Raw genomic sequence first — 27,357 nt, forward strand, 5'->3', positions numbered from 1 at the left:
TAGACAATATAATATATTATATTATAACAAGCCTACTACCATTGAGTATATATTATTGTATATTATACTTAAACAGAGGCCAGAGCTATTCGAACGACTCTAGTGGTTTGTCGGTTTTATTTTAAAAAAAATATATATATATATATTCACAGCTGCAATACGATATAATAAATCTACTGAACGTGACAATTCCTTCCTATTCGAAAACGTCTTCTTCCCACGTGACTTCTCCTTCGAAATCTTCAATAGAAGAACTGTTATACTGTTGGACATAATCGTGTGGACTTTCTGGCACGGTTATGCGTTGTTCGATTAACCGACGAACAAATTTTGTTGAATCCAAGTCGTCGTAGGTCGATACTTGAGTGCCGCACAATTTGTCTTCGTCCAAAGCGTAAAACCTATCGTCCTGGTCGAGCAAATCAGCTTCGATAGTTCCTGATGACCGCCGGTAGTCGCCAATACGTTTGGCCACAGACGGATCCTTCAACAGCCGGGCGGCCAACGCAAACGGATCCCTAGGCTTCTTCTTCAATATTTCCCGCAACAATAGCACGGCCACTGCTTCCACCTAATAAGTTTCGAACTCGAATACATTTGTAGCCATCGAATATGCTATCGTTTATAGCCAAAATATAAATGTATAATGTAATAATCTTATTATTCCAATTTATAGCCTTCTTCTTCTTCAGTCCTCTACCATACAGAAAAAAACGACGTCCTACCAAATCCTATCTCTTCACACTCCTGTACTCATCGTCAATTCTTTACAATACGTACACCGCACACCTCCATTTTTTAATTATAACAACCACGAACTTTTCTTCGACTTGCACCAACCATACATTTAATAGCAAACAAAATCGCTCAAGTCGATTGGTTTACCTCTCTGTGAGTACTCAGATACGCCTTGTCTTCTCGGCACATGTCTGTCCGGAGCTCGTTGATTACGGCCTGTTGTCGATCACCGATCACGTGATCCCTAAACGGATCCGTAGATATAGGTGGGTCATTTCCGCAAAAGTCCATTTCTGAATGAATACGTCCGTTTTCTTCCATGGTGAATAAGACAAACTGGTAACGCTGTATCGAAGTAACACAGATTACCACATAATATGATATCTACATTTCCGGTAAATATTAAAACGTGTAGATGATTTTGTATCCATGGAAAATCAATAGCGAGTACACTAGGTTTTAGTCAGAGCTACAAGTAATGCAGATATTTAAATGAATGTGTCATGTAAATTCGAATAATTAATAAAGGTCATTCGAGACCTTGAACCAATCTTTCGAAGGGACTACAATATGTAAAAGGCCTACACAAATGACCTTTTACCTGACCCAATAGAAATAACGAAAATAAAATCATCTACAAAACACTAATACGTGTTGGCCACTAGATTTTTATAATAAATTTTATTACTTGCAAATGCTACACTAGGAAACAATAATTAACGGTACACAATCTAAGTACGCCAATTTTAAAATAATTAAATAAAAAATATGTTAAAGAAACTATCGAAAACCGCCTCTTGAAAACTTCAGTGACTGTCGATACAAAAACCTACTGTTTATTTGCTAGTTGCGTGCAGCAATCTATACCCAACTCGCTAGGTCCTAAAAGCCATACTTAACATAACCTGCTATTAGGTATAAATTATGATACACATCTTTTAACACATAAAAAACACTTTAAAAAAAAAAAAGAACACTGTAAAGACAATACCTCCTTAGTTATGCACCAATTCCAAAAAAAAAAAAAAAAATGTATGTAATGGCTAAAATTACTAAAACAATGTATTTCTAAGAGAAAATAACAATGTTTACTGTAGTGATTAATCAGTTTGCATTTTTTTTTTATTTTGTTTGTTGCGCATTCGAGATGTTTGTCATTACGTTATTTTTTTATCTGACAATCACGCGGACTTCGGTTTGTTTTGGCTACAGTGAGTTCATGTGTATTCATTGTATTTTTTCATTCATATTCATTTCCCCCCCCCCCCGCGCGCTCCAGTGAGCCCATATCGACGTGGACATGATCGCACGACATTACCGTTTTGTCTGTTACAGTAGCGCACAGGTTTCTCGAGGACGACAACTCCGCGGTGTGCCTGGAGGACCCGGGCGAGGGCCATTTCCGAGACCCGATAGAGTTGCTGGGCATGAATTTCCCGCACCGGATCACCGTGCACCTGTGCGAAAGCGAAATGCTGCTGTACGCGGAGGAGGTCAGGGAGGTCAAGTTCACGGCCAGGGGCAAGAAGACGTGCGCCGAAGTGTGTTGCGCTTACCAGAAGAAAATGATTTTGGACGAAGGCGTGCAAACGCTACTGCTGCAGAGCACGTGCAACTACATCGGTTCGGAAGACGGCAGCGAAAAAATCGGTCTGGGCAAAAGGTGCAATTGTCCGTTCGAAATCCGCTGCCGGCAGCGGGCCGAGGTCATAACGTACACTTTCACGCCCGACTGCGATGGATTTTTGAAAGTGGCCGTCTACGAAAACAAGTTCCACCACTACATTACTTGAGACCGAAGAACTTGCCCTACCCCCGCCGAATGATATAATATCCTCAATGCGCCACCGAGAATATTATTGTCGGCGATTTCCCGCGAAACGTCGTTAAATCCAATACAATTATTATGATTATTATAGAATACGGCAAAACAAATAGCGACGTCGGTAAGACGTGCGTACCGTCTTTTGGTTGCCCTCTTTCTTGTAATAATTTACAATAGACATTTTCATTTTATAATAAACAAATATTAGTCACGCGGTAAACTTCTATGCTTCGAGCCCTATCACCATCATATTAACCAAGATTCACCGTGTGGGAATAAACAAATTTGTATTGATCAGTGTAAAAACTAATAAACAAGTATACATATTTTAGTAGCTTTAGTGTACCGGCAATACACACCAAGAGATCACACATCGGGACAACAGTGTCGGTTTCAGCCAATAGTTTAAAAAATATAGTATTTTCATTAGTGTTCCAAGACTGGACCGTTAATGGATAAACATATAGGTTTCTTTAATCATAATTTCCCACTAATGTATTATTATTAATATTGAAAAAATTATCATTTCTATTGTAATGTAAATAGAAATTATGTTATTTTATGTGGTACTCATCAATATGGTTTGACATCAAAATAAAAACACAATTTTTCAGTTTTACCTATAACACATTTTTTTATATGATACAATGCAAAAAAAATGTTTGACACATAATGGAGATGGAAAAAGTGATACAGTACATAATAGTGGCATGTCTTTTCTTTGTTCACAAATCAAATGGAACTGACAATTTAAGCACCACAATATTTTTCTAATTAATTTAGCATTTGTTTATTTTTATTATATAACAAAGATATATAAACACTAAAAAAATAGTCTAATGCACATAATTTCATAGAAAATTACTAACATTAATTTTAGTAAAAAAAAATTTAAGATAATAATAAAAGTTCAAGTAGTGCTTTTGTTCAATAGTTTTGCCATAATTTTCGACTTATAAAACATATAAAAAGTTGTTTTATATTAAAGTTATGAGCTAATAATATTTTGTTTATTCGCGAAATGCGATTTATTCTAATAACAAAATTATAATAAATAAATAATATAAAGAGTAATAATAATATTTGATAAAAACTATAATATACCAGTTAACATATTATGTAGTATAATTCATGTGAGCTTTCAAAAAAAATAAAAAACAAACAAACAGGAAGTACACATTAATTAGTTTTCTAACAGAACACTGCTTTTGTAACTTATTGTTCATATGAATTGGTTTTGAACATGGAAACCTATTTGAGTATTACTCGTAGCAGTGAATGTTAGAGAACTATATTAATTTTGTAAAATGGCCTCTAGTATTTTGATAAAATAAAAATAAAAAATATTTCATATAAGAGTGCGTAGGCACTTAATTAGTTGTAAAAAATATACTACTACTTGGGAAATTATTTAAAAAAACATTCAAGTGTATAAGATAAATATTTGCTATATAATATTTATATATTATTATTTACCATACTTGGTAGTCAAGTCTTTTGTTTGAAGCAATAATTATATATCATGTATACATCTATATTTCTATATATATTTATATATATATAAAGACATATAGATATATCTATATATATAAAGTTTTATAAACATAAATTGGTAATATATGTAAGCTATATAGTATAGCTATGCTCTAAATAATTATCGTTCATCGCGTTTTTTTTTAAATAAAATTTTTTTTCTTTTGAACATCAATATTTCTTGATGTACATCTATTAATTATTATGTGTTCATTTGGTAATTGATTTACCAGTTGGCCATACCAGGTTTGTTGAGCGTCATAAAATATATTTGGCAACACGATCCACCTTTAGCTGACGAAAAGAACACCTGGAACACGTACATTGCAATATAAGTAAAATTAAATTAAAAACAATGGTTTTATGAAATATTATAGCAATGTTATTATTTAAGTTGTGGCTAATAGGAACTTTAAAAATAATTCTTTCTAAATCGTTCAATTCCATGCTAGTTTTGATCTTTACCATTGTTCTGATATGAAGTTCCACAAGCTATAATTGCTTAGAACTTTAAATGAAACTGAACCTAATAATAAATAATTCTGCATTTTTGGTTGTCTCTCGATTTTAAAATATGATAGAAATATTCCAGACTATATTTTAGTATTTTAATAATATTGAAACAATATTGCTTTAAACAAAATTTGATCAACGTGCAAAAACTATTTTTAAGTTGTAAAAAAAATATTCTGACAATATTTTGACATTATTTTTGTTATATATAATGCAAAATAAATGTTATTTATCATCAACATTAATAACTTTATCCATAACAAACACATAAGCTCACCTTATCATTTCGTTCGCAGAGGAACTTCAGCCTTTGTGCTTTCTTATGCATAAACACACCATCCAAATGACCCGTTTCTACACTTCGTATTTCAATTGCTTTGTTACCCCAGCCCATTATTTGGCCAGTGCCTATGTACGCAACAGAAGTTGGCATCTCTCCCCATTGTAATAGTATGTTTTTAGACACCTGTGTTTAAAAACAACATTGTAAATTGTAAAAACGTACGGTAAATAGCTGCTGTTAATTTAATTATTAGTTTTGTACTCGCCTTTCCATATGTATTTACATAGACACCTTCGTTGTCATAACACAACAACAATTGTAATCCATTGGAATTTGGTAACACAACAATACAATGTGGGGCAATCGATCCTTGAGTCTACATTGACAATGCAATAAATATTAGTTGTTACACCATAAATTTAGTTGATAGTAATTAAAACCACTCACATGTTTAGGTAAATATATGTCGTACACAGATGCTGAATCTAAATCAACAGCGTGGAATCCATCAGCTGAACCGTAGATTACTTTTAACCGTGCACCTTCTTCAATGGTTAAATCGACTAGTAAAGGTCGATGCGCCAAGTCGCCAAATGACTATTTTAAGAATATACAAAAAATTGATTATTAAGCAATCAAATCATCACAATAGTATAAATTAAATTAAAAAATAATTATTTCATTAAACTATGTTACCTTAAAAGCCATAAACTTATGGTATGGTTTAGGCGCCCAAGCATATATTTCAATGCTATCTTTAAGAGCTATGACCAGAAATTTGATACGTTCGTATTTGACTATACAAAAGTGGACTGCTCCTTGCAAATCGCCAACATTTATCCAACCGTTTCTTCTTTCAACTTGCTACATATTAAATAATTCAATTAGTAAAATCTTCAAACATATTATAAGTAAAATAAATGAATATGAAAATAAACAAACCCCGTCTGTTCTTAGTATCTTAGATTTCAACCACGACAAGTAGTAAACTCGAACACGGTTCTTTTTACCAGATACAGTAACTAAAATATTTTGGCCTTCCAGTACTTCCATTTGCTGAAACCGTCTTCTAGATATTAATTGGTATACTTTGCCTTGACCACTTCTGTCCAGCAACATAAGACCAGTTTCCGTACCAATTAAGAGGTTCACTCCTGATAAATGTTATTAAATATATATATACACCATAATAGCATTATACAATTAATTGCTTTAACATTTAAAGTTGTTCACAGTATAAACATACCCCACAATGCAGCACAAAGGATTTCAGAATTGAACCGTTTCTTGTATTTACGTATTTCTGGCGTTTCGGAGGCTAAATCGTGAACAACTGGTGTAACATTAACATTTACATGAGATTCACGACGACCTGGGCCTTGTGAGCTAGTACTTGTGCCGGTTCCGCCTGCTCCGAAGCCGAATGCAAGGAATGAACGTTGCTTCTGTTGCAATGAATAGGTATTTGACAAAGTGTTTGAAAACTGAAAATACAATTAAAGTCTACATTACACAGTGTATATCATTGTCTTCAATGTGTTTACTCAAAACTATTGCTAGACAGATTAATTGCAAATTTAGAGAAAGTCAATTCAAACAACTTAGTTAATGTTATTGAACTTACTTGCAATAATGGTAGATCATAATGTTCGTGTTAATGGAATTAATGCACATAAAAAACAAATTCAAATCCAATTAGACAAATTTTAGAACTAATTAATTAACATACATAACAACTCAATATTGAGATTACAGTATTTAATGTTAAAATATAAACATACAATTAATAATCATAACCAGTGGTGCCCAGTAGTTTCATACTTTTATGTAAAGTAAAGTTCCCCAAACTATTTTAATTTTTTTTATGCAATAATAATGGCATTGTTCATTTTACAATAAATCACCTTCTCCGTATTATTATATGAAGCGGTCACTTCAGTTACAAGATATAGGTCCGACACCACTGATCATAACAACTAGACAAATATGATTTTACAAACCTCTTCACTATTGCTTTTTTCTAGCCTTTGGCTTGGAGTTCCAGGACTGGATGACGCCTTCAAGTAACAAAATTAATACCAATAATTAGTTATATTTAAAGTAACAAAAATATATAAATTTGTTAAAATTTACTTGTGAAAGTAGATCTGGTAAAACTGAACTTGTTCTAGAACTCGATCCACCAGAAACATCATGTCTATGGAAGTCACTTCGGCGTTCATCACGATTCTATGAATCAATATTATATTTATTTTAATTACAAGCCTTTGCTGTATAATACACGTTAATCAATACATTTTTACATAATCTATACAATACATGTTAATTAATGAACCGTTTAGTATTAATTGTATCATATTAGCCAGGATTAATTATATCATACATAAGTAGGTGTATATTAATAGTAATTATAATCAAGCTAAACTTTGTTATGTGCCGGTTATTCCCATGGAATAATATTGAAAGTTAGAGATGCACACTAAAGCCAATTAGTAAGTTGAAAATTATTTGACTATAATTACATAATATAAGACATATTATATAATATACAAACTAATACTTACCTTTCTTTTCTTTATTTTTTTCATTAATAACATTTATAATATATGTATAGCAGAGAAGTATCTAAAAATATTAAAAGACCTATTATCTATATAAATCTGAACTATCTTAATAGAATTATATCCCCCTCCCCTCTCGTGATCAACTCATTTAATTACTGTAGCTAAAAATAAAATGCAAACACATACATATAACATGCAAAACAAACAAATCAACTACATGCATTCAGCACAATACAAATCATGACATTTTGTACAGCTTACACCATCAATAAACAGTTGTATACATTTTTGTTTTTCTTTAGCACAAGGGAAACTAACTCGATTCAATATATTTTTTTACTTACACATTCCAAATTAACAGAGTTTAAAATAATTATCATATTATATATTTTTAAAGAGAGGTTATGTGAGAGATGTGCAATGAATATTTTTTAGAATTAAAATTTTTGTTTAAACTATTTCTTACAATATTTTTAAAATAATAATAACAATGCTTTTAAAATGTTTCATTTGCCTTACAAAAATGTGTGTTGTTATTTTTTGCCGAGAAAAGTAGGAGGTATATATTTTGTATCAGTAATTTCGAAATGAATAAATTTCATTTTTGCCAGTTTAAAACCCATATGGATCTAAATTTATTTATTTTCGTGGCAATAAGTAAAACATTAATTTTAGTCATTAAAGATACAAACTTATTAGAATTTGGTATAAATGTTAAAATATACTAGTTTTTGTGGCATAAAAAAACATACTAGTATACTACTTTTTGTAACTGTCATCAATTTAAAAGGGGATTGGAATTTAAATGAATAGTAGGTTCAACAATTGGCTTGCATCTAAAATTTTTTTTTCATAATTATAACAGTAATTTATATTGTTCATTTTAACATTTTTAATAAAAAATTACAATTTTAATTTTAGAAACTTGTATTTCAATTAACATTAAGACTAAATTTATTTATTTATTTACATACTTGGTTTTATTTGATATACCTACCTAGATTTTTTTGCTGTCCTACGTTGTATTTTTTCCCAAAGCACATCTCTAAATTTATTAGTATGAATTTCTAACCAAAGATGCTGTTTACCGAGATAATTCGGTCTAAAGTCGTACAACTTTCATAAATACCACATGTAGCCCAAAAAAGTTCACAAAGTTAAATTTTACGTGCGTTAATACTCTTTTTGGAACAATGATAGTAACAAAAATCTGTACGGCCAAAAACCCTAACTATCAACGATACACAACTAGTTTGAACAGTATGTTGGTATTAACTATTAAGTCAAGATTGGAAAACCACATAAATGTATTAGCGAGGACGTGTATTAAGTGAAACACATGGCATGTATTAAAAACCTTTACATCTCTAACGCTAACCTGATTTGTTTCTTTGGTAAATCCGTTATCTTGTTCATTTAACTTGTTGCCACTCTCAACAGTTCCACGTGAAAACCTGGCATCCACTTCTAAACGTCTGTTTTCTAAGGATGGTCTGGAAATTGTTAACCTTTGCCGGCTAGTTTGCAAAACAATATCACCGTCAGTTCTTTCTCGCCGAGGCCTAGTCGGTTTCCATTGCTTTTTCAATGAATCAGATCTTTCTACAGATTTTTTGCCAGCATCCGAACCGCGTCTCTGTTGGACATCTGTTTTTTTAGCTTCAAGAAATACAGCCGAATGCCGTGAAGATGGCACAAAAAAATCTGTATTCTCTCTTCTGAACACATTCGGTATAAATTTTGAAGAAGCAGATACTTCTGAACCATTACGTTTGTGTTGAGTACGTCGAGGCATGGACATTGGTTGTTCTTTTTGTTGACTATCATTATCAGTGGAATTGTTGGACTTTTGGAAAAATCGTGCAAAGTCCCAGTCTTTTAATAATTTTTGTTCATCAGAATCTACTTTGCATTCACTTGTAGCAGGTTTTTGCTGCGGCAACTGGCGTAGGAATTTTTAAATATTAAAACAAATTAGAATATCAATAACCTTACAGACCGTGTGTATAGTATTAAACAATTTAAACCTAAGAATTCCTAACGTTATAAATACCCAAGATATTTAATCTTAATAAGTGATGTTGTATCATCATTATAATAATATCCTAACTAAACAAAGTAATAATCCTATCTGATCTATATTACTTGAATATGAGCCCGGTTTTCGTCTTTATTTCTGATATACAATGAACTTACAATTTTAATTTTCACAGCACACACAATCCTCATGCAAACACAACTACAGCAAATACTTTTTTTTTAGAAACCAATTTAATAAATGTTTGTGTTGAAGATATAATACAGATCTCCTAAAAGTATCTAAAGAAATTAAAACCAATATTTAGTTTCGTGTTGAATTTTTTTTTTTTTTAAATAAAGCTAAAATGAAATTGGATAAAAAAATGTAATATTCACTAAGTGATTATTAGATTTTAAATTACCAAACAAATTTTAAATTAAAAAAACTAAATTATACATATTTTAAAATTGTTTAAATATATTAATTACATTATGAGAAATCCCTACACCGTTAAGTTGGATTCACTTATTTATATTATGTTATAATAAGTCTATATTTATATCACAAAATGAATCTCCCTACAGAAACGTTACACACATATTTTCTGTAAATGTGACTACTACCCCAAATGTTAATTAGTATAGCCGTAGCCTGAAAAAATATGTGTCACTATTTCAGAAATATACTTTAGTACAGAAATCTAAGGTTATGTATTATAATTGTAATTTGTTACAAAAAATGAATCCAACTTTAAAATTATCTGTTTAAGATTAGATTTAAGTAAAGCACTGTAATTAAGTTACAATAATATTTTATTTATTATTTTAATCTATACACCTTAGGAGAAAAATTCTAAATACAGTATTATAAGAATGTGATAGTGATGGCGTAGAGAATAAATATTTTAATTTAAATTCTACCACCAGACCACTACTTATTTTCTACTTATATTTATAAATATACAATACACACTTTATCCAAAATATCTAATTTAAAAGCAAAATTAGTAAATAAAAAAGCATTGTGCCAATAAAATTAATGTAGGAGTAAAAAATATTTTACTCATACATAAATTTGTTAACTAAGATTTAAGAAATGTTTTTAATAACTGACTATAATGGGACAATATAAATTATAGAACCACATGCAGTCAATGCATTGAAATGATATTTAATGTATAAAAATATATTTACTTAAAATTTCGGTCTTCAATAATAAAAAAAACCATAATAGCGAAAACAGTTACTGAAATACATGTTTTGTTCATGCGAAAAATAATTAAGTGTCCCATTTCTCTAAGCCAAATTGTTTATAGGAAAAACTGTACTTTCTATAGGCTGCACACTAATCAACATTCACCAATATTCGTGATAAGTGTTTTGTGGAGTGCATTTGCCTGAAAAAAATCAAACTTACCCTTCTCAGCACTAATGTTCTATCACCGTTTTCATTTTCTTCGTCGGGAGTAGGTGGTAATGGTCGATTTGGTGCACCTCCAGGCCCCATAACATTACTAGAGCTAGACGATGATCCTTAAAATAGCAATAATTTATATTATTTACACATACAATAACAAAACATAAAAATAATAACTCATTGAACATTTTAACTACCTTCTAAATGCATAACTCCGTTTGGGTTAATATCTGCAGGCCTGAAATGTAATAAAATAAATAAATATTTATATAGAACTTTATTTGGCTTTCTTTTTATGGTAAATCACTTATTTCTTACAGAGGTTTAGGTGGATCACTTGCTAGTAAAGTTCCATCATTTGGTTTTCTTCTAGGTGGAGCCCGTCGAGCATCTTGTCGATGAGCAACATCTTCATCGTCATCATCATCATCGTCATCGTCATCAGAAGAATCAGACTCGATTATCCCTTGCGGTACTACTTTAGCACCACCATTTTGATGTACCTGTGAGATAGAAATATTTGTCAGTCTGTCTGATGATACGCTTGATTCATATAACTGATCAACCAGAACTATTGATGTCAATTGTGGGCCTATTAAGATCAAAGATATACATTTTCCCAAAAAAAACTCACCATTGGCTGGAACACATTTGAATTTCTCTGGGGTTGTTGTTGAGGATGAAAATGTCTGTCGTCACGGGGAGGTGGGGGAAGTGGCCTAGAAGGTGGGTGAGGATCTGGAACAACTATATTAAATTGAAATTTTTTTTATTATTTTTTTTATACAAACAACAATATTAAAAGACATACCGATTAATCTATGGGGTATTATAGGTGGTCGAGCAGGAGGACCGGGTTCTGGGATTTCTTCTCTTTCTTTACCATGTTTGTCTTTACCGTGAGGAGTCAAAGTTCTTCCTTCTTGAATTTGTTGGAAATTACGTCTTAAAGTATTATCTCCAGGAGCTTGTACTATAGACGAATGTTGTTCACCAGCAACATTGTGATCGTCGTCCTCTTCATTTTCAGAACCACTATAACGATAGTCATCCCTTTCGGCTAAAATTAATACATTGATGTAGTTAGTAATAAAAAACCAATATAATTAAGTAATTCTATAATATAATTTGATACTTACACTTTTCTTGCTTTCGTTTTTTGCATCGATCAATATGGTCTTTAAGTTGAATACGAACTTGGCGTTCTGTTGGTTGATCTCTAATATATGGGTGCTTAAGTAGTTGATCAGTATATGGTCTTTGATGATAATCTTTTACAAGAACTGTTTCGATAAAGCCTGTAAAGAAGCAAGTGATTTTAAATGTATGTCTTATAATAAAATAAATGCTAATTAGTTGATGTTTATAACTAAACATACTATGAAATTTTTTGGCCCACTTTTTCGACTTTAGCCTAGGAGGAGAGTTTCGTGGAATTAGAAACAAAGCTCTCATTGGATGAAGATCGCATAAAGGAGGCTGAGATTCAGCCATTTCCAAAGCTGTGATACCTGTAATGCAAAATAAAAAATATGTATTAACCAAATAATAGACAAGCGCTTAAGTTCAAATGTTTACCAAGACTCCACAAATCGCTTCTATTATCGTAAGTGGCATCTGGATTTTCTTCACACGCAATCACTTCTGGAGCCATCCAGTAAGGTGTACCAATAAATGTATTACGGCGTCCAATCGTACGATCCAACTGAGCACTGACACCAAAGTCAACAAGTTTAACTTCAGCATTATCTGTTAACAATACATTCTGACCCTTGATGTCACGATGAATGACTTTATTGGAGTGTAAATAGCTAAGGCCCCGTAAAATTTCTCGGCAAATATAAGCAATCCACTCTTCTTTAAGCGATTGGCCTTTAGTAGACTTTACTAAATCAGTGACAGATCCAGCTCCACAGTACTCCATTACAAGCCATAACTGATCATCTTTGCCCGGAGGACTCTTCTTTATAAATGCACCATAATATGTGGCAATATTCCGATGATTTGAATACTAAAAAAAAAATTATAATATAAATACAATTCAATTTAGGGCAACAATAAGTAACTAAATTTACTTTTTTTAAAACGTTTATCTCTAATTTTATTTCCTCTTCTTCTTCCTACAAACAATTAAACATATGAAATAATTTAGTACATTAAAACAACAAGTCAGACTGATTAAAATAAATTAATTTAGGATAGTAATAAGACATAAACATTTATTTTATACCTCTGTAACATCCATAACTTTAATCGCAGCCAACTGGCCGGTTTTGGTATGTCGGCCCTGAAAACAAAAATATACACACATACATAGTATACTAGAAAAAACTTTAAGCAACTTATATAGAAAAATAGTAAAGAAATGAATATTTAAGCGCTAACACCAGACATCTGTCATTAGTAATAAAGATGACAACATTGTTGCCAAAATACATATACGCATAGAGCGTATTATTTTTATGGTTAAGGGTTTAAATATTCATTTCTTTACTATATAATATACTAATTACATAACACTACATAATTCCACAGTACCTGATTTAATGATACAAAAGTATTAAAAATATTTATAATAAAGTTAAAGCTAATGAGAGTTTAAATAAAAATATCCTATATAATATAAAAACCTAAAAATATGAGTTATTATATAATTGTTAATAAGAAAATATATAGTCTTTAATTTTAAACAATTTTATGCACAACGCAATAGTTCAAAAAAAATATAAGTACAGATTATATAATTCTTTTTGAACCCCTATTACTTTTATTCTAAGTAAACAATTTACTCAAAATTACCTAAAAATTAAGTAATATGTGTTTGTTAAAATTCAAATAAATAAAATATACTCAATATTTATCAAGAAAGACTTGTTAAAATGTATTATAATTATCTTGTGGATACTTAAAACCAATGTTTTTAATTGTTTTTTTTAGTACATTTAGTTAGTTTAGATAGTTGTTTCATAGCTTAACTACAAAACCACACTTTTGTTTTTATGAGATTAAAAAATTGCTTAAAGTTGGTATATAAAGCTAACAAATTCCTAACATTCTAACACATGACAGAGCATATTTTAAAAATCACTGACGCAGAACTATAGACATGATGATTCACTTCATTAAATAATGAAGTGGGCAGTACATGTAAGTAAGTGGATGCATATTAAAATGAGTTTCACCCTATTTGGGATTTCAATATGTAAACTTGTTTTATAAACTGTTATTTGTATATTTATTGTTCAACTAACTATTGTATAATAATATTAACAATTCCGATATTTAATGTGCTTAAGTAAAAAGCATAGTTCATTAAATAATCACTAACAAAAACCAAAATTAAAAATAAGTAGACGATATTTCTTGAATACTATGAGATAGAAGACAAAATATTGTTATACATCTTTAGAACAATACACATTGTATAAAACAGGAGTGGTATGATTTAAAATACCTATGTTAGTGGACTTTGAAGGGTCAACAACCAATTATCCCATAATGGCACGCCCTCAGTAAATAAGTACTTAGTCCTACAGCAATTGCTTCAAGGTCTTAAATGAAACACATGCTTTATTTTTACTTTTTATCAATTCATAAACCATTCCCAAAAATAATAAAACCTGAAGTAGACTTTAAAATTTAAAAAAAATAAGATAACACATAATTTAATTTAGATTTTTAACATGCCAATGTTTTAATTTGGGAACAAGGTACTTAGACTTATTGTTGAATGTTCATTAATACTTTAATACAAATTTTAAAGCATACATTATAAACATTCAACTTTCTCCAATATTTATGTATAATATAAATTATATTATAAATCACAATTATTTTTCTATATTATAATATAATATATGGATAATTGTCAAACTAATTTGTCTTTTTAAAGTTAACTCTATAGTCATAAAAATTGCTGAACTTAGTTTTCTACACATTCAGAAGCAATTCATCAAATAATTGAATAGTAAGCTTTTGCTTCACACTTTTAAATGAATTAAAAATTGTAATATTTTTATTTATATGTAACTTGATTGGTTAAATTATCGTTCAAAATGCTTTTTAGTTAAAATAAAATTATATGTATCTTACCTTATACACTTGTCCATAAGTTCCATTGCCGACTACTTCAATCAATTCAAAAATTCCTGCAGGATCCTAAACAATATTAAAATACACTTTACGTGACCGGAAAACATAGGAGTATAACACAATTTATCAATACACTTATCTGTAGCAATATACACTTGTGAACATAACATGGTTAAATATTACACATATAGATAGGTATTTTCATGAACCTGAACTCACTTTGAGAGCGTTGAGATCGATGTCGTCAAGTGAACAGTTGACACTTGGAGCCAGGTTATGCGCCATATTCAACATGAGGACGTATACTTGATAAAATACAATAAACACTAATAACAATTAGAACTAACAATAATACTATGTATAACACATAAACTGGGTACAGTCGGTAGTGCTACTAAGACGCTATGATATTTCTGCCTGTGAGGCCAACAATATGGTATCACACGACGGTGTCGCGGTGCTCGTGCATTGTGGGTACGCGAAACGACTTCCGTAGTGCGGAAATCACACAAAATAGTTGCACGACATTGTCGATGATTTATACAAAGGTAGTGCGACGAAAGAAAAAATGTTGGAGGTAATTGGAAATAACGAAAACAATAACAATCAGAAAAAATCCACACCTTTCCCAGAATCACAAATCCCAATTATGGTGACGTCATCTTCACGGAGAACACTACATTTTTATTGAATTTCACGAGAGAGAATTTCGTACTGCGGCTTTGGTCAAATTGATGGACGCCGAACTAGTGATAACGATTAGCGATAGAGAAACGCATTACGCACACCGCGCGGTCTCGACTCAGTGCTGTGCTCTTGCCTCTTTCGATTTTTCGTAAACAAGTAACAATAATAGTTTTTAAAAAAAGGTTCTAGTTGGCAATTTTTGAAAATGAAGAGCTTATTGTCGTTAAGGAAAGTTGGAAACCGACTGTCAGCAAATTTTGACGCTGTTTGCAATGTTTTTTTCGGGCAAATGCCTCCACCCGGTTTGTTCTTCGTTACAGCACTATCTAGCTTGTTCTTGCCTCTTGGTCAAATAATTATATTAAGTCGAATTATTAACGTCCACAGCAATATCGTTTGTAAGTTTGACGGAAGTGCCAAAAGCGACTTGCCGAAAATGGTTTGACGTTAACGAAATGTTCAAAGATTCTATATTGTGGGCTGTACCGAAGCACAGGCGAACCATTGAAAAAAGATTAAAACGAAAATTTGGATGTATCCATGATTTTTACAAAATGCTAATGCCTCGAACGGACTTACTGACTTGTAATCATTGTGGGCATAACTATCAACGACGCCATTTATGTCGTAAGATACTTAAAAAAAAACTATTAGATATTTATTAATTTAATTAAGTATTACAATTCATAATGTCATGCTTTTTTTAATAACTGTGAATAGGTAATAGCTTTTCAGTTCATTTTAATAGTGTGCATTTATCTACACGTACTCGTTTCATTTTTTAGCAAATTGTTACAAGAAAGTTAAAGATGAAACAACTCATATGCAAGAAGCTATTGAAAAAGAATTAGGATTGGAACCAGTTCAACAAGAGGTTATTGTCTTATATAAAGGAGAGAGAACAAAACAAGCTGAAGAATTTTGGAAGGTAAGATATAAAAAAATAACTATATGATTGATCTCGAGTAATTCAATATTTTTTTTTTTAATTTGCTTAGGGTAAAAGAATTATTGAGCTAAAAAGAGAGAAACCGTCTTGGTTCAGTAAGAATTTATTACAAAGAACTACGATTGGAAATTCAGATTCTACTGATGTTAAACCTTCGGAATTAGCTTAGTTTGTTGAAATCAAATTAACAATTTAGTTTTATAGTACATTTTTTTCTTTATTTGTGATGAAACTTTGTATAGAAATATATATATAAAAAATATAAATAGGTATTTACATAATTTTACTGTTTAATAATATGTTTTTTTAATAATGTCCTGATAGACTATCAATAATGGTTTCAGTTTCTTCTTCAGGGAAATGACTGCTCACGTGTTCTACTAGTTTATCGAATATTTTATCACCTTCTGCTCCTACGATATAAAGTTTACAAAGAGGGCATATGCATTGGTTTTGTGGTTTAGAATGGATTCCACAAACACATGGTGGACAGAGATCTAATGTAGATGTTGTTAACGTTTCTGCATCTCGATACTCTGCAGTTGGTTTAATCACTTTTACTTCTGTAGGGAAAAAATAAAATTAATGTTTTTTTTTTTATTATTATAATTAAATTTTTAACCTTCAACGAGTAGATTGTATTTTGATGTTATATTTATTATCGAGTTATTTTGGTCGGCAATAAGATGTTTAGCCAAAGTTAATTTTTCCTTGAATGCGTTTAATTCTGATAACAACATTGGCCATGTCTCGTCATCTGAACTATATTGTGTACTTAAAAAATCTCCCTCTGCGTCCTATTAATATAATATTTAATACATACATCATATTATATAGTACAAGTCTATGCATTTTAAGCAATTCAATTATTTATTAAACAAAATTACCACAATGCATTTAGGATCCATTTTAATGTTGTCATCTAAAAAATATAAAAACAATAAACTAGATTTTACGGCATAATTCTAGGGCTTATACACATTGAAATAAATCGATTGTGATTACTCATTACTATTATGTAGTACAGTTATTTAAAATTAAATCAGCTTATGTTCTAGTTAGATTGATTTTTCACCGCATGAAAAATTTATCCTAATATCTATTATAGGTAATTCTGTTTTTTTTTTTTTTTTTTAATCGGGTACTATTCATTTTTGTAATATTGTAATAGGTATACTTGATACAAAAACAATTTTAAATTAGTATAATTCTTGGTATGGGAGACTGTCTAAGGAGGAGTATGAGAGAGAAGCCCCCCACAAGTTTTTTATTGGGAACAAATAATGGAAAATGATACAATAGCCCAAAATTGTTAGCCCCCCCTCCCCAATAAAAATGTTCTGGCTACGTGCCTGTAATCAAAAAATCTCTTACTTATTGATATAAATTTACTTAACATTTGAGGATTACTGTTTCACAAGAAGCAATTTAAAAACAGGAGTTTGCTTAATAAATCAGTAAAGTTAAATATATTGATTATTTTATCACAATAAAATGTTTTCTGCGTCTAACTTATGACTACTTTATTTTTTATTATTTCAAAAGGATGGCTAAAATTTCCTGTTTGAGTTCATTAGTTCAGGGTCCGCTTAAAGAGTAGTATCGGGTTTGTTTTTTTACTGTCTAGCTATTTTTTCCTCTTGGGGGTTTAGGAACGTTATCTCCTATCGTAATAAGCACATGATTATTAAAAAAATTGTGAATATGAATATTGGATGAATACAAATAAAAAAATATAGTATGAACATTATTATTATTATACTGTAGTACACGTGCTCCTACTGTATCACTGATAGCAGACTGAAGTAACTCACTGAATGGTTACACGTGCGTCTTGCACAATGATAATTCTCAAAGTTCATTAAGCTACAACATTAAAACTATAAAAATCTGTTGATTTTTACTTCAGATTTGTAATCAACATAAAAAATACTACAAAAAAGCAAAACAAAAAGTGTCCAGTAAAGTAAATTTTGTCTCTGCTTATTTTTAGGTATTATTAAAAAAACAAGGTGTACTTAGATGATCTAACAAATATATATATACATAAAAATGGAAGTAAATTTATCAGATCATTATGATACATCATACACATCGATATATAAATCCAAATGGCATTTAAAATTGCTTTTATGTAATGTGTGTTTTTGTAGAAATATTATTTGAACTAAATACTTCATTAATATATATTTCTATTAAGCAAGAACTTTTTTCAAAAAATGTATTAATTATAACATTAACTTCCATTATTATATAATGTAAAGTTCTAATAGAAAAAACTAGACATTATATTTATAAGTATTAATAATTATAATAAATAGCATAGTTATTACCATTATATTTCAAGTAGTTATCAATCAAAGCTAAAGAATTTTTAGGTTTGATCAGATCATTTGAATGCTTTGTGTGGTTTTCTATAGATGACAATTTCGACCATAATTTACGATTTTCAGCAGTTACTATTCGCAAATACTCAACCAACTGCTCTTTCTTACAAGATAACTCTTCAATATCCGATTTTTTTAACTGACTACCAGTTGCTTGACAATTACAACGGCTTCTGATTGCTACATTTTCCTTTTCAACAACATCTAACCGGGTTTGAAGTTTTTCACAACGTTCAGCTAGTGTTTGTAATGCTATACGTAACGCTGATGTTGACTCCAAATCATCCACTAGGTTACCAAGAGTATTTTTAACAGACATAATAATATTTGTATTATATAGCACCAAAATATGATACAATTGGATGAGATCAACAGTTATACTTATTTAACTTTAGAATAAACACAATTTTAAATTTAAAAAACTAACACAAACACATAATAGTTATTAAATCATAAATGGCTATTGATAACTATAATTTACCAGTAAATTTCCCTAAATTAATTATTTAAAAATATAACAACAGCAAACGTTAATAGTTATTTATGTATATATAGTGTAATATAGTATATATATATTTATAATTTATAATATTAATGAATACTTTATATTATTATTATGATTATGATAAGCAGGACGTTTATGTTATCATTATTAAAGATAACAATATTATCATTAGTTCACGGTTGTAGATAAAAAATAATAAATAATAATCGTGCTGTGAACTCTGAAGTCGCGGCATGCGAGACGCGAGTGTAGCATTAGTGAAGAGATAAAATTATAATTTATATTGTATATTAATTATTATATTATATTGAAAATATTTTATTAATAATAATAGTAATAGCATGAATTGAAAACGTTTCATATTTTGTTCCGTTCCTCGTATCGTTACGCAGGAAATAATCGAAAATGTAATTTCATGAACGAATTAGCAACCGTAACGAAACGATCTGAGTTATTCTGATAAATTTATTACATTCCTATTTTTTCCTATTTACTTGCAAGTAAATAGAATAAACGACTTTTTTTTTATAAAATAGTAAAATAATTGTCAGTTTTCAATTTTAATTAACAGCTTTAAGTCATAAAATGTTAATTTAAACAATAGGTAAATAAAAACTGTCGATTTTTTTTCCATAAAAACTTCCATTTGTACCTATTTTCCCTATTCGATTTAAAGATAACCCTACATTTTACAGAGAAAAAAAATAATTGCCTCTAAATATTTTTTGATGCGGGATTAAACCGGTATTGGTTGTACAATAATGCCATACTGTTTCTAAATTAAATTTGTTTCAGAATATCGTTTCGCAACAAAAACAAAATAAATAGTATGTATATTTATTTTGTTCATAACATGTTCTGCTTCTAGGTAGGACGGAACACAAAATAACGTATTGAAATATTATAATGTAAGAAAAGTTTTCAATCTCTAACTAACAGTAATTATTTTTACATACTATGATCTAAGTATTTTATATAATAATACTAGAAATTATTAAAAAAATACATCAGTCAAAAGGATTTTTATTTAAATAAAATGTAAGTTGATACACAGCATATTTTTATCAACAGGATAATATGCTATTTATTTTTAATCTAATTCTTTATCGTCGTCGATTTTTTTTTTATTACTGCTGAATGATAAATTCTAAAATTTCGATTTATAAGTTTACCGCAAGATTTATCATCATTATCATGTTGCTTAACAAGCCAACACTGCCAACATGAGTTAGTTTCTAGACGGGTCACTCCGTCGCGGTATGAGGGATAGGCAGCTCCTTTTCACTTGAAGGGTTTCCATCAAAGCAAATAGAACCGCGAAGTCTATAGATTTCAAAAAATATATCTGGAATTGGTTCAATTTGAAGTTCATTGGCTATAGATTTGCAGTAATTAAAAACTGAATCTCCGATGAAATGCGTCTTTGCTTCAACCATAAAGTCCATATTTTGAGGACAACGATTTAAATGATTTTGAAAAAATTTCAGAAAATATCGAACCTAAAATTAAAGGTAAAAAATGAATGTGTAAATACTAAATAATTTATTCAAATAATTTTCGCAAAAATTACATAAACTAGTTGTTTGCGCAGGTTAACTAAATGTGTAAACTGGTGTTAAGTTAAATAAGTATTAATACTTCATAAATCTGAATAACTAATCTAAAAATTGAGTTATAGTTATTATCGCTTTTTTTAAAATGTCGTTCGGCTTGCTTTTCATTAACCCTTAATACTATTTTGTAATCGACAATAGTAAAGACCCGCCTAACATGTCTTAAAAAAAAGATATTACTTTATTACTCTATATGCTAATATGATTGGGCACACATTGTAATTGAAATGTTTTGTTAGATGAAATATGAAGTATAAATGATCTGCATGAGATTAACGAGAAAATGTGTGTACTAAAAAAATGGATACCTATAATAATAAGAGGTTAATTGAGACAGAGCAAATTAGAAAGTTACTTTTATCAGATATTAAGAATTATAAAGCATAAAAATTACAATTACATGTAGATTCAATGGTGTAGGACGAAAGAGTCTAATGTACACAAAAAGAAATATAATTATACATCGGGATTCTAATAAGAACAATCTGGTCAAAAAATAGGAGGTTAAAACATTTTTAACAGTAAAATTTAAAATGAAGTGAAGATTTTCTGGAAAATATCTTAAAAGATTTTAAATATTAATGTATAATTGGGACAGTTATTAAACCTGAGAAAGGACCGCCATATAAAGGTAAACGAGTGTGTGACTGATCATTGATAAATAAAAGAAGTATAAGAGAGAATGACAACAAACTAGAATAAAGGATTGGAATTCGCAAGAGTTGTCGGAACATACTAAACAAACCTTAATTATTACCATTTATCTGCATAATGTCTATTTTTACAATGATTATTAATAATTGTACCAAAACTAAATTACTTGTAAATCGAATACTCGAAATATGAATGTCATGTTCAGAAATCCAATAAAACCCATCGTTGGATTATTGATATTTATAATTATTTTATGAAGCGGAGTAATCAGTTTATCTTCAACATTTATTCCGCAACTAGATTTTAAAAATGGCAGTGCTATTTTGAACCCTAAAGATAAAAAAAAATACAATTAAATTTAACGTATTATACTATTTAGGACACCCTATATATAAGTTATTAATTTATATCAATGTTATCACCTGGCGCTGTACCAGTTTATTGTGAACCATTACAGCATCCCAACAGAGAGATGTACGATAGTAATTTCTTTAAAAAAAAAACGAATTTATGCTTGACTTGCAAAATAAAAAATTTTGGTATTCTTAATATATTTCCATAATAAATAATAATTAACTAATTTAGTATAGCTATCTCTCTCTCTTAATTTTAATTATTTATATTAAAGTTTATACAGACCCGTGCAGTATATAATGGCGTCCATTTCTGCTATTGAATTGTCATTAAAACAAACAGTATTTTTTGAAATAGATTCGACATCTGGTTTGTGAATAACATTAGATGGGAATTTCTTACTCAGTATCTTTTCATTGTGATGACTTAAAAATACCTAAAAAAAATAAAACTACACGTCATGGTCACGATCAAACGGTTGTATAAAATATTATTGATTATGATGTTACATAAATTACAATTAATATCATTATAATATCGGTGGTATCTGCTATTAACTTGTTTTAAATTGTATTATATAGCCATAGTGAATAAGAATAGTTCTATACACCGCAATTATTTATCCCGCCTAGTTAACATTAATTTTTATTATACACATTTTTTAATATTCTATTTAATACTTTTATGTAACTACTGTTATAAAAATAATATTATTGTAATTATTTCCCGATAAAATAAGTGTCTTACGTTAAATTATTACCATGATACATTCTTTGCCCACACAAGGATAATCGAAGTTCCCGGGATTGTATAATACAGCTTAAGACGACCTTTAGGTTTCCGAGTTTGAATCATATACATATAATATTTTGCCCCACTTTCCACAATAAACTTGTTATTTTTACTAAAAATCTAGTAAAATGTATAACATCGATTAGTGGAAGTCGAAAGAAGGGGTTAAAGTAAAAGATTAAAACTACTAGGACATCATAAACTAAAATTAGATTTAATTAAATTTATGGTTAAAAGATGGTCTACTTTGGGAAATTTTCTAGCTACTACGTACATGTTTTTGGCTCATTAAAATGTTGTAATTTTTATTATTATTATTGCATACCTTATTTTATATTGTTTTAAAAATGAATTGTTATTTGATTACAACAGTCGCTCACTATCATTCAGTAAATTTACCTGTTTAGCTACTTTAGCCACATCTACAGAAATATCGACCCCAGAGGGACCGGATCCGATTATGAGTACATTCATGTTCGCAAAATTTTCGGGAACTCTATAGTCGTGGCTATGTAAACTAATACCGGAAAATTCGTTCATTCCAATGATTTTTGGCATCGATGGCACAGCATTATGTCCATTGCAAACCATGACGGCATCGTAATTTTCAGTGTTTGACTTTTTTGTAATCAAGTCCTCTGCAGTTACTTGCCAACTATTTGTGTCAACTAGTTTTTCAACCGAAATCACTAAATTACAAAACTAAAACAAATAAAAATACTTTATGGGACTAGTTAAGTTTACCAAAATAACTAATACTAATTTATTATTATTAATTATAATTATTACACAATTTAATAAAATAACAATATGTATTATTATACAGTATGAAATGATAAGTGAAGTAGACGAAGTGACATGGTTATGGCTCCTAGTAAAAAACTGCTAATAGGGTGGTTACTCAAATTTGTAATTTGAACGATTTAACGAACCAAGTTCTTTCCTCTAAGGTGTAAAGTTTTATCTGACAAGTCTGCATTGTGATATAATTTATAACGAGAAATCTACCACCAATAAGCCTCAGAATTTTACTCAGTTCTTAACAAAGTCTAGGGATATAGTGGAGGCTTTGATGACTATAAATGAGCTGAAAACCCTAGGGAATAAAAAAGAAAATCAGTTAAATAGACAATATGCCAACATGGGGAAGAAGTAAAACTTCTTCTCCTTATCCCAACTTTTTGGGGTCGGCCACCCTTGTCACAAACTTCCACTTGACACGATCTCCCACATCATCCCTGCATACACTAGAAGTCCTCGTATAATTCTCAATCGCATCTAACCACCTCTTTTTCGGTCTTTATTTTCCCCTCTTTCCTCCTACGTTTATTTTCCATACCATTCTTAATGCTTGCGATTCCTCTTTCCTCATTACATTCCCAAGCTATCTCAGTCTATTTTCTCTTATTTTGTCCACTATCGAAGCCACGCCTGTGCTACCTCTTATGTATTCATTCCTTATCCTATATTCTCCCGTTACTCCATTCGTTCACCTAAGCATTCTCATTTCCGCTACACTCATCCTCGGTTAAAATTGGATGTTTAACGTCCTCTAATTGCAGATTACAAGTTCCACAACTCGTTAGTGACCTACTTTAATAATACTAAAAAAAAAAAAATGATTCATAAATTATAAATAAAAAATAACCATGCCTTACCCGAATATGTTTCCTCAGTTTAAAGTGGTCAACAAACCGTTCGATATAATTTTGCACCTCGTGTGCTTTTATAAGCGAGTATGAATCAGAATTATCTTCGTAAGGAAAATCGGGGAAATACATCAGTTCTTTTGGTAGATTAGTCCTAAAAACAAAAATATTTCCTTCGAAGTTATTACATAAAACCATTTTCCAAATGCCTACATCAAGTTCTGGTACATGCTCGTATGTATTGGCAGGCCAAATTCGTCAGTTCCCACTTTTTCGACGTAAACCCATGTCCCACCAACGCAATTAGTCCTTTCATAAACCGTACAGTGGTAACCATTTTCTAAACACCTTCTAGCACAAGCAACGCCAGCCACTCCTGCGCCAATCACTGCTACTTTCATTTTAGTCTGAAATCAGAATAATTGCTAATGCTAAAATCATATACTACTAAACACTAATTAAAAACTGGATTTTGCTACAACAAAACTACATACAATTATATACCGGCAATTTCATAATTTATAATTAAAAAAGTTATTACCTTGCACTCACAAACGGAATGCGAAAAGAATAAATTTATCCTGTTTGACAGGTTAAAAACAGATAATAAAAACGGTTCCAAATAACTTTAGGGTTTCTAGACTCTGTTTGATAAGCAGATTTCTTATTTTTCAGGTCTGAAATTCCAATCAATTTTTGGATAAATCGGTTGGCGGTTTAATTCCTTGGTTAGAATTTGTATTGTACAATAACATACAACTCATTACTCATGCATTAAAAGTTAAAACAAGTCAGTGAAAATTGATTTTATTTCATCTTTTGACAATATTGCTAATTAAGGGTAGCAAATCATATGCCTTACATTCCCAACTACACGGAGTCGGCTACCCTAGTCCTACACTTCCATCTTAATCTCCTACATCTCGTTTAATCACCCCAGCTGTACTCATATCACTCTCTATTCAGCCTACCCATCTTTTCTTCGGTTTCCATAACAACTCTCACTACCCTTGCCTCATCTTTTCTCATAACATGAACAAAACCATCTCAACCTATTCTCTCTCATTTTTCCCACAATTGATGCAACCTCTAGCTCGGCCTTATGTATTCCATGTAAATAATTCAAATCTTTAATTTCATATAATTATATTTGTGTTATAAAATAAATGTATTTTTTAAACCTTATATTATATATTATATAAGTTAGGTAGGCGTTAGTACATTTGAATTTAGAAATCTTGATAAAAATTTTAAATAAAATAGAAAATATACGAAAAGAAAAATTAATAATAAATGACATTTTTAGAGATTGGTCGACTCAATAACTTGCAGGTCATTATTTTATAATAATTCGGCGATATCAATAAGAAACAAAACCAACATTTGATACTCTGAATTACTCTACCAATTATACATATTATAAAAAATAATATTAATTATTAACAATAGTATTATATTACTTATGGACTTTGGTATTATAATAATACCACATAGTAAATAAAGGCGTTTAGTTGATGGTGCTATATGAAATACTATAATAATGTGTGTCGGGTGTTCTAAGTGGATACACTGTCAATGGACAATGACGTATCTTACATTATTATGATAAATAAATTAATGGTAAAAAAATAACTAATAAAATTTAAAGATAACAGTGATTATAAGTTTGACCGAGATATTGACCATAAGGTATACATTAAATATTTGATGCATTAAAAGTGGGTATTATGTACATTAAATATTTTAAATAAATAGCATGTTATAATTGTATTTTCGACTTCATTTATAAAATGATGTACTTACCAATGTCCCACTAAGATTTAACGCGATTTTATTCAAAAGATATTGTAGTTATTTAAAAAAATATAGTTACTCACTTAATGTATACCATCCAAGTGAACTATGAACCATATTATGTTAAACATTGGTTGTTACTCGTCACTCGAATAGACACAGATAATAATACTAATAATAATGATAAAAAAAAATAATAGAATTGATAACGTGTCTAATGCATCATTTAATTAATAATTTTGACCCGTTTATATCATACTCAACGATTCTTCCTAGACCACGAGTAGGTACTTAAGTCTTTATGAAATTATTTATTACTAACTAGTAAGTACTTATTGATAAACAATCAATGTACACATTAATTGTTGTAATAATTGATGTTCATTGTTATTTGTTCTTAAACCTTACTGGTACATTACGTACATGACACATTGCAATAAAATAGATTTTTTAAATGTGAATATTAATTCGAGATAAAGCGACTTAACGGCTAATTACTTATAATTTATATATTAATATACTATAGTGGATAGCCCATACCAAAAGGAACAACTCGAAAACTAATTTATGATGTAGGTACCAGTAACGTAATATTTAAGTAATTCCCGACTTTCTCATTTTTACTTACTACACATTATTATTACCAGAATTATTATTTATTACATCGAATTACAGTAGTCGGTAGGTAGTCTCACTTAATATTATAGTAAGGCCACCAAAGATTTTTTTTATAAAAGTACTTACAATTAGTACAGATAGTCATCATTACGTTAACGTCTTATAGCCTATAACAATATAATATACCCAGCCATATTTCAATAAAAAATAAATTGAAATCAACATCAATTCAATCCTAAAACCAATCCATATAGTACCTGTTATGAATATACCTAGCTAGTATAATAAAAAAAATTAAAGATAAGATACTTTTATATGTATTATAAAAGTTCAAAAAATATTATAAACCAGAAAAATAAATTTAAAAAAAG

The 27,357-nt window shown here is 29.9% G+C and overlaps 5 protein-coding genes across 11 annotated transcripts; 1 reads left to right on the forward strand and 4 right to left on the reverse strand.

The window, feature by feature from the left end:
* Window positions 1–196: 196 nt before the first annotated feature.
* LOC126832916 (uncharacterized) lies at window positions 197–1,059 on the reverse strand. Its single transcript, XM_050563956.1, has 2 exons — window positions 886–1,059; window positions 197–571 (listed from the first exon to the last, which is right to left on the reverse strand). The coding sequence occupies exons 1-2, from the start codon at window positions 1,057–1,059 to the stop codon at window positions 197–199; spliced, it is 549 nt and encodes a 182-aa protein (XP_050419913.1).
* A 2,151-nt stretch (window positions 1,060–3,210) lies between these two features.
* Window positions 3,211–15,649, reverse strand: LOC126832964 (mitogen-activated protein kinase kinase kinase kinase 4). Of its 4 annotated transcripts, none has more exons than XM_050564039.1 (22): window positions 15,204–15,649; window positions 14,985–15,050; window positions 13,123–13,179; window positions 12,968–13,012; window positions 12,471–12,903; window positions 12,272–12,403; window positions 12,032–12,190; window positions 11,704–11,952; window positions 11,527–11,630; window positions 11,211–11,395; window positions 11,090–11,130; window positions 10,893–11,008; window positions 8,835–9,398; window positions 7,026–7,121; window positions 6,893–6,949; window positions 6,139–6,376; window positions 5,835–6,046; window positions 5,589–5,756; window positions 5,340–5,489; window positions 5,158–5,268; window positions 4,887–5,075; window positions 3,211–4,406 (listed from the first exon to the last, which is right to left on the reverse strand). In XM_050564039.1, exons 1-22 carry the CDS (start codon window positions 15,276–15,278, stop codon window positions 4,323–4,325), a joined length of 3,531 nt encoding a protein of 1,176 aa, XP_050419996.1. In that variant the 5' UTR covers window positions 15,279–15,649; the 3' UTR covers window positions 3,211–4,322. The 4 variants fall into 4 exon arrangements, with proteins under 4 accessions (XP_050419996.1, XP_050419997.1, XP_050419995.1 ...); XM_050564040.1 differs by having other exon boundaries at window positions 3,212–4,406; window positions 6,139–6,337; window positions 11,527–11,639; window positions 15,204–15,647; XM_050564038.1 differs by having other exon boundaries at window positions 3,212–4,406; window positions 11,527–11,639; window positions 15,204–15,647.
* A 103-nt stretch (window positions 15,650–15,752) lies between these two features.
* LOC126832967 (39S ribosomal protein L32, mitochondrial) lies at window positions 15,753–16,902 on the forward strand. The gene is made up of 4 exons (XM_050564043.1): window positions 15,753–15,973; window positions 16,059–16,298; window positions 16,457–16,599; window positions 16,670–16,902. Exons 1-4 carry the CDS (start codon window positions 15,877–15,879, stop codon window positions 16,787–16,789), a joined length of 600 nt encoding a protein of 199 aa, XP_050420000.1. The 5' UTR covers window positions 15,753–15,876; the 3' UTR covers window positions 16,790–16,902.
* Window positions 16,480–19,542, reverse strand: LOC126832966 (protein spindle-F). The gene is made up of 4 exons (XM_050564042.1): window positions 18,954–19,542; window positions 17,508–17,542; window positions 17,243–17,417; window positions 16,480–17,183 (listed from the first exon to the last, which is right to left on the reverse strand). Exons 1-4 carry the CDS (start codon window positions 19,324–19,326, stop codon window positions 16,927–16,929), a joined length of 840 nt encoding a protein of 279 aa, XP_050419999.1. The 5' UTR covers window positions 19,327–19,542; the 3' UTR covers window positions 16,480–16,926.
* A 978-nt stretch (window positions 19,543–20,520) lies between these two features.
* On the reverse strand, window positions 20,521–26,565 carry LOC126832770 (senecionine N-oxygenase-like). 4 transcript variants are annotated; one of them, XM_050563698.1, is made up of 8 exons: window positions 26,378–26,526; window positions 25,116–25,251; window positions 24,788–24,981; window positions 24,584–24,728; window positions 23,325–23,627; window positions 22,419–22,569; window positions 21,946–22,109; window positions 20,523–21,011 (listed from the first exon to the last, which is right to left on the reverse strand). In XM_050563698.1, the coding sequence occupies exons 3-8, from the start codon at window positions 24,973–24,975 to the stop codon at window positions 20,757–20,759; spliced, it is 1,206 nt and encodes a 401-aa protein (XP_050419655.1). In that variant the 5' UTR covers window positions 24,976–24,981; window positions 25,116–25,251; window positions 26,378–26,526; the 3' UTR covers window positions 20,523–20,756. The 4 variants fall into 4 exon arrangements, with proteins under 4 accessions (XP_050419656.1, XP_050419655.1, XP_050419654.1 ...); XM_050563699.1 differs by lacking the exon at window positions 25,116–25,251 and having other exon boundaries at window positions 20,521–21,011; window positions 24,803–24,981; window positions 26,378–26,529; XM_050563697.1 differs by lacking the exon at window positions 25,116–25,251 and having other exon boundaries at window positions 26,452–26,565.
* Between the last annotated feature and the right edge of the window lie 792 nt (window positions 26,566–27,357).

Source organism: Adelges cooleyi, unplaced genomic scaffold, assembly GCF_023614345.1.
Source record: "Adelges cooleyi isolate 19-005CV unplaced genomic scaffold, UGA_ACOO_1.1 ACOO_flye_CR_arks_rails_tigmint_CR_PRNA_167, whole genome shotgun sequence".
Taxonomy (NCBI): Eukaryota; Metazoa; Arthropoda; class Insecta; order Hemiptera; family Adelgidae; genus Adelges; species Adelges cooleyi.